The sequence below is a fragment of the Austrofundulus limnaeus genome, unplaced genomic scaffold (assembly GCF_001266775.1).
Source record: "Austrofundulus limnaeus strain Quisiro unplaced genomic scaffold, Austrofundulus_limnaeus-1.0 Scaffold94, whole genome shotgun sequence".
In the NCBI taxonomy this organism is placed as follows: domain Eukaryota; kingdom Metazoa; phylum Chordata; class Actinopteri; order Cyprinodontiformes; family Rivulidae; genus Austrofundulus; species Austrofundulus limnaeus.
Window position 1 is genome coordinate 145140 of NW_013952496.1, and position 16636 is coordinate 161775.

At 38.0% G+C, this 16636-nt stretch overlaps 1 protein-coding gene across 1 annotated transcript in view; it reads right to left on the reverse strand.

Moving 5' to 3' along the window:
* The window catches only part of LOC106520553 (protocadherin-16), a 79046-nt gene that overhangs the window by 58434 nt on the left and 3976 nt on the right, over positions 1 to 16636 (reverse strand). Inside the window, exon 2 of the mRNA XM_014012726.1 lies at positions 12595 to 14415. Coding sequence (XP_013868180.1) covers positions 12595 to 14394 — 1800 coding nt within the window. The 5' untranslated portion in view covers positions 14395 to 14415. The remainder of the gene's footprint in view (positions 1 to 12594; positions 14416 to 16636) is intronic.

Genomic DNA, 16636 nt, shown 5'->3' on the forward strand with positions numbered 1-16636 from the left:
CAGAGTTGAATTAATTTGAATAATTTACTTTGCACAAAAGCATGAATCTGGGGAAATGGTTGATCCATCAATCTAGTCTGACATAAAGCATTAGGAAAACACACTTTGTTCTGTGTTCTTTGTTTTTGTATATCTAATGAGGTTTAAAAAACTGAAAATAAAAGTGGTTATATAATAAAGTCTTCGTTGGCGAGTCTGGAAAGTATTCAAAACCTGTAAACTAGTATGAGCAAACAGTTTCCTCTCTACCATCCACAGAGCACGCCAATGTCACGGTGTTCGTTTTCACTGGTTTCCTTCGTTAACCACATCTGAGGTTTCCCAGGCTGAAGCAGTGATTGGAAACTAGCATACTGTCCAGTTTGAAGACAATTATGTGAGCATACCAAATCTGTTTTTCCAAGTATGAGCACTCTGAATTCACATTAATCCATAAAACTATACCACCCAAACACCAGACCACACAAAATCAATTGCCCCTTCATTAATATTATTTAATACAAACCATAAATAATTAATGAACTTTCCAGAAGACAAAAAAACAACTTCAACATTCATACATATGACAGTATAGGATTTTGAAAGCAATCCACACATTACATATTACATGTTTGCGAGCCTGTTAAGAGAATAATTACCCACCCAAATGTTTAAACACCAGTCCTGTAGGGTTTAAACATCCACTGGGATTTTTTTCTGCTTCTTAAACAACTTTTTCAAATTATCAAAACATACTATGAAGACAGTTTAAAAAACTGGTTCTAGATAAAAGCAGATGACAACATGCATAAATAACTTGTACAAATAAAAGGTTTTATTGGTTTACCTTAATTCACATTATGTGAATTTGTTTAATTGAGTAGTAAATCGTTTTCAGCTCTCACTGGTCCATCTGTATGGATCTGACGTGACAGAAGCTTTGTCTCTCCAATCTTGAGGCCAAAAATCTTTTCAGCTTGTGCGCTTTGGCCTCATCTCGATGCGCCCTTCTACTGCTGCACAAGCTTCGGCCAAGTCCTGCAGCTTTCTTCCAACTTCCAAGTCTGGGAACAGAGCACTCTGATAGTGTTGCACAGTTTCTCTCTTCTTTTTAAACACAAGTTTTGTTTATATTTTCAAGTTTCCAGTGCATCACTCAAAATATCTATACTTTCTGTCCAAGTGAAAGTCTAACTAATTTCTAAACACACTTAAATTCTTTAAATATTAGAAAAAAGTCGGAGAAGTTTCATTCACTGGCGTGCAAAAATACCTCTTATTAAAAGCACATTTGGATGCAAAACAAACAAAAAACTAGATAAATGGATTAAGAAATAAACTGCTCAATAGAAACAATATTCTTGGTTCAACATGTTTTTGTTTTAAAAACTATTTGTATTATTATTATTATTCCTAAAACAAAAATGTAATGAGTCACACTTAGTCTATTGGAAGCTGCTCTTGAAAGTTCAAATTGTTGTTCTCAAAGGTTTGGTTCAGCCAAAGATAAAACATCTGGGTCTTTTTTTGTCTTGACATGGCTAAGTTGTTGGAGATAAAGACTAAATAATAGGAAACAGTCTGGCAACTTTTGGCAACAAGGGAAATTCTGTAGGTGTGGGATAAGTGTGTTTCAGATGGGAAGTGTTTTTCAGACTGATAATTCTTCCTTCCCAAAAAGCAAAACAGGATTGAATCTAATCATGCTGGCACTTCATTAAGGTGGCCCCAAACGATTATCAGGAACCAGAACTGGGAAGAACAGGGTGAACAAAAGTCCATGTAGAGATACGAAAGCGGGGACAAGCACGTCAGAGTAAAAGAGGGGTTTTGGAAAAAGGAGACCACATGAACTCTCTCATTTGTGTCCAATATGACAAATGAAGAGGCCCAGTCATTGACAACACATGAAGGTCAGGCGTTTAGGAGGGCAAACATGCTGAATAAACACATGGAGTCTTGTGCAACTCTCATATCCCCTTGGAATTAAAACCTCAGTTGATATACAATATACATCCATCCGATCCCTCAGTTTATACTTTGTGTTTACACACCAGGATAAATGTAACCTCTCTAGCCGAGGGATCATGACGTTTCTATCCCCAAACAAACATTTCAGGCTTGGCTGCATGCTCTCCAGGCCTCTAGGATGTGTTGATAATGTCATGTGATAACTGAAATGGCAAGACAGTCTAAAGAGGAAACAGGAATAAACTCTGGAGAAAAAGAAACATTTAACTCTAAACAGGCCACTATGTGGAGGAAAACAAGAAGTCAAGGAACAGTATTAGCATGTGCTGCAGGTTTAACGAGTTCAGCATTCATTCACAGATTGTCTAAATACATAAAGACTTTCCTGAAATTACAGTGAAGAGCCAGTCACTTTGGAATAATGATTTCATCACTGAATCGATGGGGTTTCTTTTTAGGCTACTCTTTACCCCCCTTTCTCATTTCCAAAAGCTGCCATGGTAACAAACCACTAGAGTTTCATATACATGCTGCTTTTGCACTCACGCTGCATGAGGTAAATCGCCTCCTTTCCCACTCTCAGCATCTGCTTATTTTCCTCACTCTGCTTTCCTTAACATGCCACTTTTGTTTTAATAATTTAGTAATTTTCCACTTTTATCAATTGCATCCCATTTTCTGTTCAGTTTTTTTTTTGTTTATTTTTTATTATTATTAGCATGTGTGTGTGACTTATTTTGCCTAACAAAAGAATCTCAAAACTTTATGCATAGCAAGTGGTAAATCATCAGAGAAAGTCCACATAAATAAGCATAAATAAGTTGTTTTATATTAGATAACTATGAATTCTAAATAGAAAACATTAAAAACTATTTTCGGTCTGATTTGAAAAGTGCTTTAAAAAAAGAGAAAAAATCTGCAGAAAATAAAAAAGGAAAAAAAAATAACATTCTGTGTTGTGTCAGACTTTGGCCCGGTCCCATAACAGCAGTCGGAGCCCTTCCCCCAGCTCTTCAGCAAAAACATTCACCATACTTCTATGTGTTTGTGTGTCAGCATGATGAATACAGAGCGGAAGCAGGGCACGGGGTGACTTCACACTTAAACAGCCTGTTTACAAGTAATTTACAGAACTGCAGGAGAAGGGAGGCTCCGAGGAGTTTTCCAAATAAAGCACTTCCAGAAATATGTTCAGCAAAGTGAAGTAAATCTACTGATTTAAACACCTTTACTTTTTAAGATTTTAATTCTCCTCAAAGTAAGCTGTAGCATCTTGCTTAAGAAGAAACACTACTGGAGCAAAAAAAAAAAAAAGAATAATTATATTAGAATTAATTTTTAATTGATATCCCAAAGAGTTACGCTAGAGAATAAGGATGCTTGAGGCTAAAAAAAAAATCATGGAAATGAAAACCCATGAATAAAACTGGTGCAGCTATAGTGATGAAAAGGATAGTGAAAGTAGAAGAGTACTACTTTAAACAGGCTAAAATTCGGAGTAAGAAAAGCCTAACTCTTTTTTCTCCCTTTGCCTAGTATCAGGATATGTAGTCAAGTACTCTGTCGAAAGCAAACAACTAATGACTGTATCTTATTGTGTCACATGTTAACATCGCCCGGGCTGAAAAAAAGCTATTTAAATAAGAGATTTGTTTATTATAACAACAATACTGTTCATGTCTTTGTATTAAGACTTCTGCCTGGTTTCTACATTATTCACAAAAACCACTGGGAGCTCACTGATGCACTACTATTTTTATGGGTTAGCTGTGCCTAAGGGTTCACCCTAGCATTTGACTTACAATCTACAACTTACCACTCAAGTTCAGTAGGCTCATAAGCTTTTTTCAGCTGTCTAAAGTGGCAAAAGTGCAGTTTGAGTGACTGTTTTGCTGGGAATATAGAATCATTTGTGTATCTCAGTGATCGTTTGAACAAATGGAGAACACGACGAATCTTCTCACAAGCATTTCCTCAAACCTATGTTCATTGTCAGGATTGTACCAGTGTCGTCTTTGTCTGATAAATCTTTGACACATTTCATTTGTTTTATTGAACATTTTGCATAGCTTAAATTTAACAAACATAGATATTGTATTCAAGTGAATGGCTGAAACCAAGATCACCTCCGACCGATTTTTTAAAAATGCAATGCGTATCATCACAACAACACATTTACAAATGCAAACCTCTGTACACTACCTACACGTTATGTTTTATGTCCTAACCAAAACTCCTCATTTAAAAAAAAATAAAATCAATTTTACAAAAGCTTCAGAGGTTTTCTGGTGAGACAGGCTTAAGATGAGAGAAGAGATGAAGACACTTGTTTTTAAGAAGAGCAGATGCATCACCATCAACAAATGTTCAAACAGGAGATGATACAATATTCTAGATATTTCAATCTTGGGCTTCAAGTGTATGCAGTTAGGTGAAACATATTGTGTAAAATTAATATTTGAAGGGCGACTGGACTGTTACAGTTTTGCCTTTCCCCCTGGGGATGATGTGTTTTGAAATATTCAACAACTATAGTTTCTCCAGAAGTACTTAACCAATAATAAGTATTTTATTCATCCTGAGAGAGCGATCAGCCTCACTCTGAAGTGTGCTGATGTCATTTTTAGGTGAACAAAAATTATGAGGATGCAATCCAAGATGCTGCACTGCAGTAAAGGCAACTGCTTGTTTGTTTGTTTGCTTATTTTTAACCTTGAACCTATGGTAAAACAATGAAAAAGCAATGCATAGCACCAAAGTAAATCATTTTATTTTTGTCATAGTAACAAAAATCTTATCTGCCCCAACAATATTCCTGTTTTTGAGTGTCAAGAGTGGTTTTTCCCTTGAATCCCAGAAAAAATCTTTTTGAGGCAGTCTGGAAGGATCAAAGGATGCTGATTAAAAATAAAAATAAAAAAATCGGTCACCCTAAAATCTTGTCTGTGTCGTGGCAAAAAATAAACACATGCAGTCCCTGGTTTTCGTTCATCTGTCACAAATCACAAGTCTTGATTCCTGCATACCAGCTCCGCCTAATTACAACAGAGAGCCCCACAGCTTGCTATGCGCCCCACGCACCAGGCCACACACAACAATTTAAACAAAGATTTGGCCTTTCAACTCAATGTTTAAAAGCAGCAGCGCACCACTCTTAACATAAATTCTACAGCACCAGACCAAATTAGCTTTACTGATGAGGTACACAACCCTGTGATAATTAGTTCCCCTGCTAAATCTTTAAATCACCTCGATACACTGAGGAAATCACTATTAAGCCAAGCAGTTGTCTTCTTATTAAAACTAATCTACAGAGTGGTTGCATTACCACAGACAAGAAAAGGAATTACACAGGTTCTCCCTTACGAGATGAGGGGCATTACTAGTAGACTTTGTGAGAGATTTAATATATGCCAGCAACAGTGTGATGGACAACCACTGTGGTAAATTTGTGCACAAAGACTGGCTGTCTAGTTAAAGCAGGCTTGGGTGCATTTTTGTCTGAAACCAAGAAAAACACCGTGAAAAGTGGAGTTTTTTTCTTCTCTGCAGCATATCATCCGCTCCTTTCACATAAATGTTCTTATCTTTTCAGCAAAAAAGACACAATAACAAGCCTATCAGTAAAAGATCAACTCTAAGCCTACATATTCTACCCTTCAGCCTGTACGCATGACACTGAAATATAATAAAGTTGTATCAAACTTGGCCTGAGAGGTGACTCGTCTGGTGGCCATTTCTCTCCCACATGAGTTGTTTTGCAAAGCTTGGAAAAACTAAGGCTGTATGAATGGGTCAGGTACAAAGAGCACTTGATATTTTTTTTCTGTCTCTTTCTTTTTAATTGGAGTTTTTAAAGGTCCTTCAAAGTGACCCGGTGCTTTATTGAGCACTGAGTCTTTTAGACAAACTTCTTGCAACAATGCAAAAGGCATCTTTACAAGAAATGTGTTTGGAGACAAGAGTTTGAAAAGTTCAATCAACAACTTTGGTGCAAAACATGCTGGTTTGAAGAGGAATCCACAACCTCCCCAGTTTAATGAACAAAACAACTCTGATTCAATGGAGTGCAGTGGTTAGAGGTTTGCAGGATCACTTTCCAGCCAAAGACCTTTCTTGATGGAGTTTGAATGTTCTCCCGTGTGCATGCATGAGTTTACGCCGGACACTCCAGTACCTCCCACAGATCAAAAACACGCATATTAGATTAATTGGTGACACTAAATTGTCCCTAGTTCTGAGTAAATGTGTGAAAAGTTGTTTGTCTTGTTTGTCTCTGTGTCCCTGTGATGGAATTGAAACCTATCCAGGATGTACCCTGCCTATTGAGACAAGCAAATGTAAAGATGGATTGAAAGGCACTAATGTATCTGCAAAATATCCTTTAATGTTAAAATAAGGTAGGGCCAACATTTAATTGACCACACAGTTTGAATGTTTAGCCCTGTTATTATACCGTGGTATTGAAACAGTACTTTAGAACTCCTGCTACTCATTTCGATGTCAAATGTATTGAAAAAAAATCTAATGTTCAGCCATCTTCTTTAGGCCTCGTTGTAAAACAAAACTGGTCTTTTGTGATAGCAGGAAATGCTCAGTAACTCAGTGAACAAATACATGAATGAGTTTCTGAGAAACATTCTTCAAAATCATTATTTCAACTGGAAGTCAGGCTGGAGCAAACGGAGGGAGCTGAGGTTTCTGGCAAAAGAAAGCAATGCATTCTTCGTAAAAGTCAGTCTGGATATGGAGACATTTGTTCAGCGGTTAAGATATTTTAAGGTTGTGTAAATATATGCATGTTTTTTTAGGAAGAGGTTTTGTCATGAATGTCAAATCCAACATGCTGGCAGCTACAATGTACCATTACAGTACATCCTCGTCCACGTCGCGCCAAGAAGAGATTAGCTGCTGTTCTTTTGGGATCTAGTTTCCTGGTTACTGATTTTTGTTACCTGGCAAGTTGTCACTATACATCTGCTTTCCAGTCTGGTAGCTTCTGACCGACAGCAGGGACTTGAATGGATGATTTAGCACAGATTTGCGTTTGAACGGGGAGAATATCATGAGCAGATGATGCTTCCTGATGCCCAGCTTGTTTTGTAGTGCCAACTGCCTTGCACATGTGCAGGGGGACCGGAGGGGTGAGAACAGAAGGCCTGGCAGCCATCTTCTCAGCCGGTCTCAAGGTCTTCCCCTTCCCCATTAATTTGCTTCAAATGATGCAGAGTGAATTATTGCCTTTTTCAAAACAGTTAACTTCTCTTGCACTGAATGCAACACTGTCAATGTGACTGTGAAAATACCTGCATATGCCTTTCTCTGTTGGCAATGTACACCTTTTTTCTAATGAAAATAAATAATACTGAGCCTAATACAACTGAGGGTTCCCAGGCAGGCAGATGTGCTTCAATCACTTGCTCTCATTCAGTTGTCATCATACAACAGGGGAGCAAGGGGAAGCAAAGAGGTGTAACAGGATCACAGCCAAGACACAACAATGAGGAAAAGGGAAGTGGGAACAGATAAAAGGTCTGGTCAAGCAGGGAACAAAAAGCAAAGACGTGAGACAGGACACTTCAGTGTCGGAAGATAAATGTTACGAGAGGAATCAACAGCTGGATCGTGCATCTGAGCCTGAGTTTTGTCAGTGCTGCCGGAGGCTGGGTTCTTCTGCACACTCTCAAGTGTTTTCTTGCTTTTTCTCAGCCTCTGTCCTTTCATTGCACACTGACACGTTTTCAGAAAAACTTGGAAGCAAAACTAGGAGGTCGGCTTGACCTGCAGCCGACAGCCCACGTAACAGACTATTATTGAAATTTTGTCTTCTATGAAAGATCCATATAGACCCATCCACCTTTCTTGCCAAAAGAAAGCAGGAAACGTCTCCAGCTGCCTTTTAATTTTAAGATCGTTTGCTTTTATACTGAACTACACATATAGTAACTGCATCACTGCTCTACAGTCTTGTAGGCACAGCTCACTTTAACACAGACAACACATGCATATTTTGTATGTCACAGGAGACTTCTCAACTACATACACAGGTTATGGTTAAAGGACTAATACACAGTATGAGGCCTGATGAAATATGCAATATATATATAAAACAGTCATTATAAACACAATGTAATCAAATATTAGATTTAAAAAAACAGTGAAAACAACCTAAATGTTGGTTCTGGGTTTGAAACATGAAAACATGTTGTCAATGATTCAACTGATAGTTACCAATATTTTCTGCTTTAAGATAAAAAGACTGGTTTGACACTAATCTTTACAAATCTCATTATCTTACAGATCTTTAGAAATGTATTTTACTAAGATATAGACTAAAAAATACAACAGTATTTTTGTAGGCATCTGGGACTTTGTGATATATTGGATCAGACATATTGTACTAATTCAAACAAAATATTCAAATTATTACAATGATCAAAAACTAAATCAAAAACGAAAATCATTTCCTGCTATTCTACACATTTTTTTCCACTTTTCATAAAGTCAAAAAAATAGTGCTCCTAATATTTTGTTTAACATTTTTTTTTATTACCCACAGGTTTGGGTTTGCAATAATGAATGCCATTTTCATCCAGGTCCTGTAATTAATCATTAAACATTAACATTTTTGCCATTACCTTGGCCGGTTGCAGAAACAGAGGCTCTAAATTTACAGATGACTGAGCACAAAACATGCTCTCAGTTTTCACAAGCGCAGCAACTTCGACCTGAACACCAACAGTTCAGATGTGCATCAGTGTTTATGTTCAGGTTGCGCCTGCTAGGCTTTGGCGTAAGTGTTCAAGGAAGTATTACATTCACGAACACATTAAGCGGCACATCCAGTTTCCTGCAATTTTAACATTCCCTAAAAATACTGTTACACCGCAGAGCCACAGTGAAGCTCGGTTGTTAGGAGAAGGAAAAAAAAACAGACGAAAGACCAAATGCAGACTCAGCTTGCCTCAAGCTAAACCAGCCTCCCAGCAAGACAGGTCTGCCTAGCATTAAAACAGACAAGTGAACATTTCATTTGACACACAGAATGCCCAAAAAAATTTCTGGTGAGAACTGATTGCATGGTGTGTGTACCAAAATACCAGTCTGAAATTGACATTTTTTTCTTATCTCCATAATTAGTCCTTGTTATTTTCAGAAAGCCAAAGTCTTGGAAAAAAGCTTTATTTAAAAAAACAGTTTGCATACAGAACAGTCAGCCAACAAATTATCGCACGTCTTTTTTGCAAAACTTTAGTTTCTATTCAAATCACACTAAGCGAGTTTTATGCATTATCCTGAAAAAGGCCCAAGGGGAGAGAATAGATAATATGTTAGATATAAAATTTTGAGGTAATTACTCAAATGAACGAAAGGACAAAAAAAATTATAATTTCCACAGGCTATTTGTATTGGTCCACTGAATTTCTTATCAGCTAACTTCAAATTCCATTTTAGCTTTTAGTATGAGGTAATGAGTCTATTACTGAGGGTGCACACACAAAATTGAACAGGCAAAAACAATTAAAAATTAACATTTTCATTCAGCAAGGTTCTCAAAGTTTCAGCAAAGGCTACTTCAGTAATTAAATTGTACGTGCCTAACTTCTTCCTATAAGGCATCAAGAAGACTACTTCCTAGTTGAAAAAATACATTTTTTACAGACTAGCATAAGATTGAGGAAAGCAAGTTTTAAAGCATTAAAAACAGCATTATTAACACCTGCCTGTGGTTACCAGTGGGTGGTCACCACAGCTCAACAAGACTGAAGAAACTATGAAGTACTAGTGGAGAGAAAAGACGACATTCATTTATTCAGTCAGACTTTTTTTTCTCCAGGACAATTATGAGTAGTCTTTTTTTTCCTCAATAGACTGGCTGCTTTTATGTTGGCAGGAAAGGAGAAGTGTTTCAGAGTACCTCTTCACTGAGGTACCTCTTTCAACTAGGCTGGTTTTAAAGAATTCAGTGTGAAATAATGAATATGTCTAAGCATTGCTGAACAGTGCAGGAGATTTTACATAGCAGGATCGCAGTTTTGCTGTGAACACACACAAAACAATTATAACCAAAGCAAACAATCCTAGGAAAAAAGAACAAAGAAAACAAAATGTAATTATGTAGTAATATTTCACTGAGATACAGTTTAAGAAACTGTGGCATCCGTTTAAGCTGTCAGCTTGACACAAAGAAAAATGGCAATTCTTTGATTCCATAATTGTAGTAATCAGTGTTTGTCTCATGTTGTAGCTATGACAAGCACTCCTTTCTGTAATGAACATGGGAGCAGTAAGTTAAAAAAAATAAAATAAGTCTAGCTTATCATCACACTCCTCTAATGAAAAATGAAGGGACATCAGATAAGATTTTTGAGAGGGCTTAGCAAACAGACAGAAAAGGAAGCCCCCCGCTGCTTTTGTCACCTCTGCCACTCCTGCAAGCACTTGTCAGGGTTCATTTCCCCCACAGCTGCCAAAAGACCCCCTCCCACTTTTCTACTGGAGCCAGACCCCCTCCAAAAAAACTGACAGAGGAACAATTCTTAGCAGAGACCCTCCAAATTACCCTAAAAACACAGTAATATGGGCAAATCATTCTCCTGTGCAAGGTTCTGGCACAACCAACTAGAAAGTTTTATTTGTAAAATAAAACATTGTCAAATAAATGTGTATTTCTCAAAGCCCAAACCACATTTACTTCTGTAAGTTATGTTAAAATTTAAACTAAAATTAAATTAAAATTTAAATTATCCTTAAAAACATATCAAGACCTAATTGTACAAGAGTTTCTTTGACTTTAATACTTCCCAACAAACAATGTGATAGGTCTTTTTAATACATGCAAACATTAAGCAGAATAAAATGGATACTGTCTGCTGTAAAATCATAATATTTATGAAAGACTACAGCAACAATATCAAAACTGCAAAAGCAATTTAGTTATTTTATGGCATCAGAGTGTTACTCCACACCATTCTTGTGAACATGTAAAATTGGTTCGAACTGAATAAGAGAAAATATAAGTAATGCCTTGTGACACCAATTTTTAAACTGTTTTTTTTTTTGTGTGTGTGTGTGTATGTATGTGTGTCATACTTTATTTACGCACTCAAGGATGACCTAGTTCCTTTGCAGCAGATCTTACATACTGAATTACAAGACAAATAGCTTGTATTTTTTGTTATCTCTCACCCACCCTCACCCTCCTGATCTAATTATAAAGTCATCTCAAAAACACACTGATGGATTGTGGAAAGTGACAGACACAGAACTGTGGAGCCAGACTTCATTGGAATAATCATGAACTGCTGTGCTGGTGACCCACAAAGTAAAATAAATAGAAAAGCTTCAAACTTCTGAATTAATGATCACAATAGCCTTATTGTAGTGGGTTTTTGGACAGCGCTGAGCATAGAAGGGGTGACATGGTGAATTTAATCTACAGAGACAAAAAAGGCAGTTCTTAGATGTCTTGCTGTGATGTTTGGATGTAGAGCTGGCACCCTGAGTAAGGGCAGTCTGTTCTCACATGGTCCGCCAAATACACACGACTGCAGCATCCAGGCAAGCCAAAGAGAGTGCCAGAGAGCAGTGACTTTTAGGATTTACTTCACACTTGGACCCTAAATGGCATCTGATCAAGCATATAAGACTAGTTTAAAGCAAAGTCAGAACGATTTAAAGTTCTCAAAAATATGCATATTTTCAAAGTACTGTATCTGACACATCTCTCATAGCTCTTGTCCTTGCAATTTAAAACAGGAGAACTCTGTATTAGATTCCCAACTTGCTTGTTTTTGTACCGGTTATTGCAGAAAAGACTGTGCACTCCCTTAACCCTCTCTATTTCAAAGCATAACCCTGGGCCAGGACACAATCATGTAAACTAAATGCTTTGTCCAAGTCCTTGATCCAAGCAATATTTCAGCAAACGCCACTGTAATAAATCCTAAAAGTTCCTCTGTATTTGCAAAAAGAAACACAGGCCTGCTAACATGAGAAATTACTTAAACAACTTTAAGACCTAATTAGTTTTTATTTCCTTTCACAAGTGCTGTCTTGTTAATAGGATTTCCAAAAACATCTTTAGAAAACGACGTTTTCAAAGATTCAACACAGCAGTTAAATGGGGTGCTGTAATTTGTCTGAACTTTAATTAATTGTGTTGTCTGTGACCATTTTTCTCAGACTGAACTAGTCTAATTAAGATGCCTTTTAAATGTGAAGTGACACATATTAACAAACATAAAGCCTTAAATTTGTCTCTGTCTCTGAATATGTGAAAAGCCCTTTTGTTCCGGGGCTGACAGAGTACTTCTAAATGCTTCTGTTCCCCTGGAAACCCTTTTAAGAGGTGAAGGGGAGGACAGCCAAAATGGAGATCATCCTGGTCCAAAATTGCAGGTAAATCCTCACTAAGGCCATGCAATTTCAACAGCTTTACTATTAAAATATAACGAGGAACAAAAGGACTCAACAAATCCAGCATAAAAGTCATCTTCTATTGATTAAATGAATTTACGTTTGCTGTGCTCTCTACAGAAACCTGTGTTGAGTGCAGAATATTGTACTGTATCAAACAGGGAATTTGATCAACTGAACTGCATTATAAACTGAACAAAACAAAACACAAAGAAAAAGTCCTACCTCCAGAATGCAGGTCCCTGGAGCTGTGTTTTCCTTGATGGACACGTTGTAGAAGTGTCTCTCGAAAACGGGCTCATTGTCATTTATATCCTGAAGTAAGATGTTTACCACAGCAGTTGATGAAAGAGATGGTTTTCCACCATCTGTAGCCACTACAGTTATACTGGGACTAGGGTTCTTTTCATAATCCAGCTGGGATAAAGTGGTAATAATGCCCGTAATGGAGTCTATACTGAACCAGCTGTAATAAGCACTCTGGTCTTGAAGGATGCTGTAGCTAATGTCTCCGTTGGGTCCCTGGTCTTTATCTCTTGCAGTAACCTGCAACACAAAGCTCCCTGGGAAAACTACTTCAGGGATGACTTGTCTGTACACTGGCTGGTCAAACAGAGGAGGGTTGTCATTGATGTCAGTCACTTGGATGGTAAAAGAGGACTCAGCCCTGAGGGGAGGTGTACCTGAGTCTGTTGCCATCACCCTTAGTTCATAAGTGTCTCTCTCCTCACGGTCCAGAATCTGGTCCACACAGACAAGATATATAATGCTATCTTTTGTGGTCAGGGCAAACTTTCCATCCCCTCCCTCTAATGACACATTGACATTGGCATACTCTCCATAGTCTGGGTCAGTGACTGATATCCGTGCTACATACTGACCAGGCTGTGCACCTTCTGAGATTCTGGGAGATCCATCCTCACTCAGAAAGATGATGGTCATCGTGGGCTGGTTGTCATTATAATCTCTGACATGTATAGTGACAAACGCATTGGTCACTTCTGGATGGGTTGCATTGTCTTGAGCCTGGACTACAAGTTCATGGACTCTCCTCTTTTCAAAGTCCAGGGGCTTGTTCAAAGTGATGATGCCAGCACGAGAGTCTATGACAAAGTAGCGGTCTGGGTCACTCTGTCTTCTGTTGATTTCATATATCACCATCCCATTATCTCCCTCATCATCATCTGTTGCAAACACCTGCAGGATGTTGCTTCCTGGTTGGAGGTTCTCAGATATGATAGCATGGTAGCGGCTCTGATTGAAAACAGGAGCATTGTCATTAATGTCTTGTACAGTAATATCTAATGTCATCTGATCTGTTCTTTTTGGGGAACCTCCATCAAAAGCCTCTAAAAATAAGGTGTAGGTGGATCTTTTCTCTCGATCTAGAATGGTATTTACCATCAGGTCCAAATAGAGGACCTTATTGCTTCCCCTCCTTGTCTCCAAGCTGAATGCTTGCCCAACATTTCCATCCTTGATAAGGTAGCCCTGTGTTGTGAACTGGTCTTTATCATTATCAACAGCTGGCTCAAGAGGAAATCTGGTGCCAATTGCTGTCTGCTCGGGAATTTTAAATGTAGCCCTTTTACGAGGGAACTTGGGTGCATGATCATTTATATCATTCACTTTGATGGTTACGTCTACAGTCACACCTGTCATGGTGACTGCAATGAAGTTGTATTGATCTCTCAATTCTCTGTCCAGAACCCTAGCAGTTCTAATTATGCCTGTGCTTTCATCAATGTCCAAATCACTGCTCACTCCTGTGCCCTCATGGTCTGAAATGAAGTACAAGGAAGCTGTGACACCAGGGGGAAGTCCTGCACTGATGTCTCCCACCACTGTTCCTGCTGGTTGTTCCTCGTCTAGCTGTAGTTCAAGGGTACCAAGGACAAAAGATGGATGGAGTGTTAAAAGCTCCAAGGCCACATACACCATTAGAAGTATCCGTGTGCTCCACCAATTCTCACAGTGTAAAGGATCTATCGTAAACTTCCCCAGTCTCCTGGCAACTGTCTTCATTTTTGCTCCTTTGGTTTAAACCTGGAAACACACAAAAGGGAAAACCTGAGTTATATCAAAAATTCACAACACCAAAACTATTTGTGTAATATTTTATAAAAACTAAAAATAGGAACATCTGTAACACTTCACTATTTATATTTTATTGGTTCCCTTCTGTACCATACCGCACAGACTATGCCCAGCATTTAAAATTTTCCAGTATGTCTCTATGTGTTTCTGGCCTATAAGGCAACACCTTGTTCACGTTGTACCAGAAAGCTCTACTTTGCTAAAAGAAACATCAAAATCCAGGCCACAGAATACCACCTCAGACAGGGTGTCTGAGACTGTTGCTATTTGGTTCTAATTAAAAAAGGTGTGAAAATTACTTTTGCCTAGACAGTCTTGCATGTTCACCATAAATGCACCCTCTCATACATGACTGGAAAGTTAACGTTTTGCATTTATAAATGCCAATAAATTCATTTATCAAAAAAATGAGCATAAGCAGTTTTAAATCACTTCTGTGAAAACATTTATTGCATATTTCTCCCACCAATACTACCTATCATTCTAGGGTTTTTTTTCCAACCTAGGAGAAAAATAATAAGCATCAATGACCCTGTGAATAAGCAGCAGGCACATTTTAGCCTTGGATCCACACCATCAAAGACAATCTGTGACTGAAAATGGGAGACACAGTGGAGAAATGTGGAAATTGTTCTGCAAGACTGTCACCATCTGCTGAATAATCCCAAACCACTAAGTATCTGGCACACCAAAAATCACTGTCATTTGCATTAAACTCAAAGACTAGCTCCTATTATGTGTGGTTTTGCCTAAATTTGTGTAATTCAAACTACTCAACTTGCTTGCAAAGATGTTTTTTTCTTAAATTTTGAGGAAATGTAAACAGAGGAATTTTAGGCACATTCAGTTTGGAAGTAAGTGTTTTAAAACAAACACTCCAAGGCTCCCTCCAGTGGTTTAACTGCCATCTACATATAATAATTCACATGACATCTGTGTGTGTGTGTGTGTGTGCGTGTGTGTGCATGTGGTGTGTGTGTACCAACGAAATCCCTCCCATGTGTCTGAACGCAGTGTGGTGATCTGTTTTAGCCACGGTAGTAGCAGTGTGTTTGAGTGACAGAGTAGCAGGCTACAGCAGAATTGAAGGGCTCCACGCAGTCTACCTCTTTCCCTTTTTCTGGCTCTACAGCATTATAATTGAGGTTCTCTGGAAATTGGCCATGTGCACACAAGATTCCAGGCCTAATTTCAGTCTACCATGAATCAGAGCCCACCACACTGAAGATGCTAACTCTAATGTCATATATTAGTTTGAGTTCATCTACAGTGAGTAGTAAGAAACCCATATGAACAGTCGTTTTGATATATGTCATAAGAGACGGTGCTGTTAATGTGTTTGACGATCTAATATTATTTCAGTTTGGCAACTAAAATGAGTTCTGGCTTGATGGGCTTCACCCATTTTGATTTTATATTTCCTTCACAGAAACCATTAAAACTTCAAGTGACAAGACTATAAAAGACAAGCATTAGTATGTGCTCCATATCTTTGGATGTTCTTGTTATTTCTGTTCTTGGCAAAACAAACATATAAGAACATCTACGACAACCTGAAAATCCTGACTGCACATGATCTTTGAAGTCTCAGTATTGATTTACTTTACGACAACACTGGGGGACGAACTTCAGCATTTTAAGACCTAAATCTTTGACCAAATGCCACAACTGAAATAATGCACTTTCTAGTTGAGCCACAGTGGAGGACCTCTGCAGAGCAGCATGGCCTAATGGATGTAGCAGACACAGCTGGGTAAGTTAATTGCACAATACCAGGTTGAGGAAAACATATTGCTTTAAAATATGTGACAATGAAGAAATGATTCCTGTGTTTTAGTTAAGAAGTTTACAAATGGTCTACCATCAATGCAGAGATTATGAGCTTGATATGTGAAACCTGGTAATCAGCAGTGAAGGGTTTTATTCATCCATAGTTCTTAAGAGGCAGTAATCTGTAAAATAAACACTTTGGAAAAGCTGATAATTATTTGAAATAGTTTATTTTTTTATAATCCAATTTTGGTTTGAAAGTTCCTCTTGCATCACTAGCACAAATTATGCACACTTTCAGTGGTTAAGCAGTGATAACGACTTTAGTTATAGTGATGGAAGCACTGAAGAACTGAACCCCATGAACCTTCCACCAAGAAACAATGATATATATACAGTT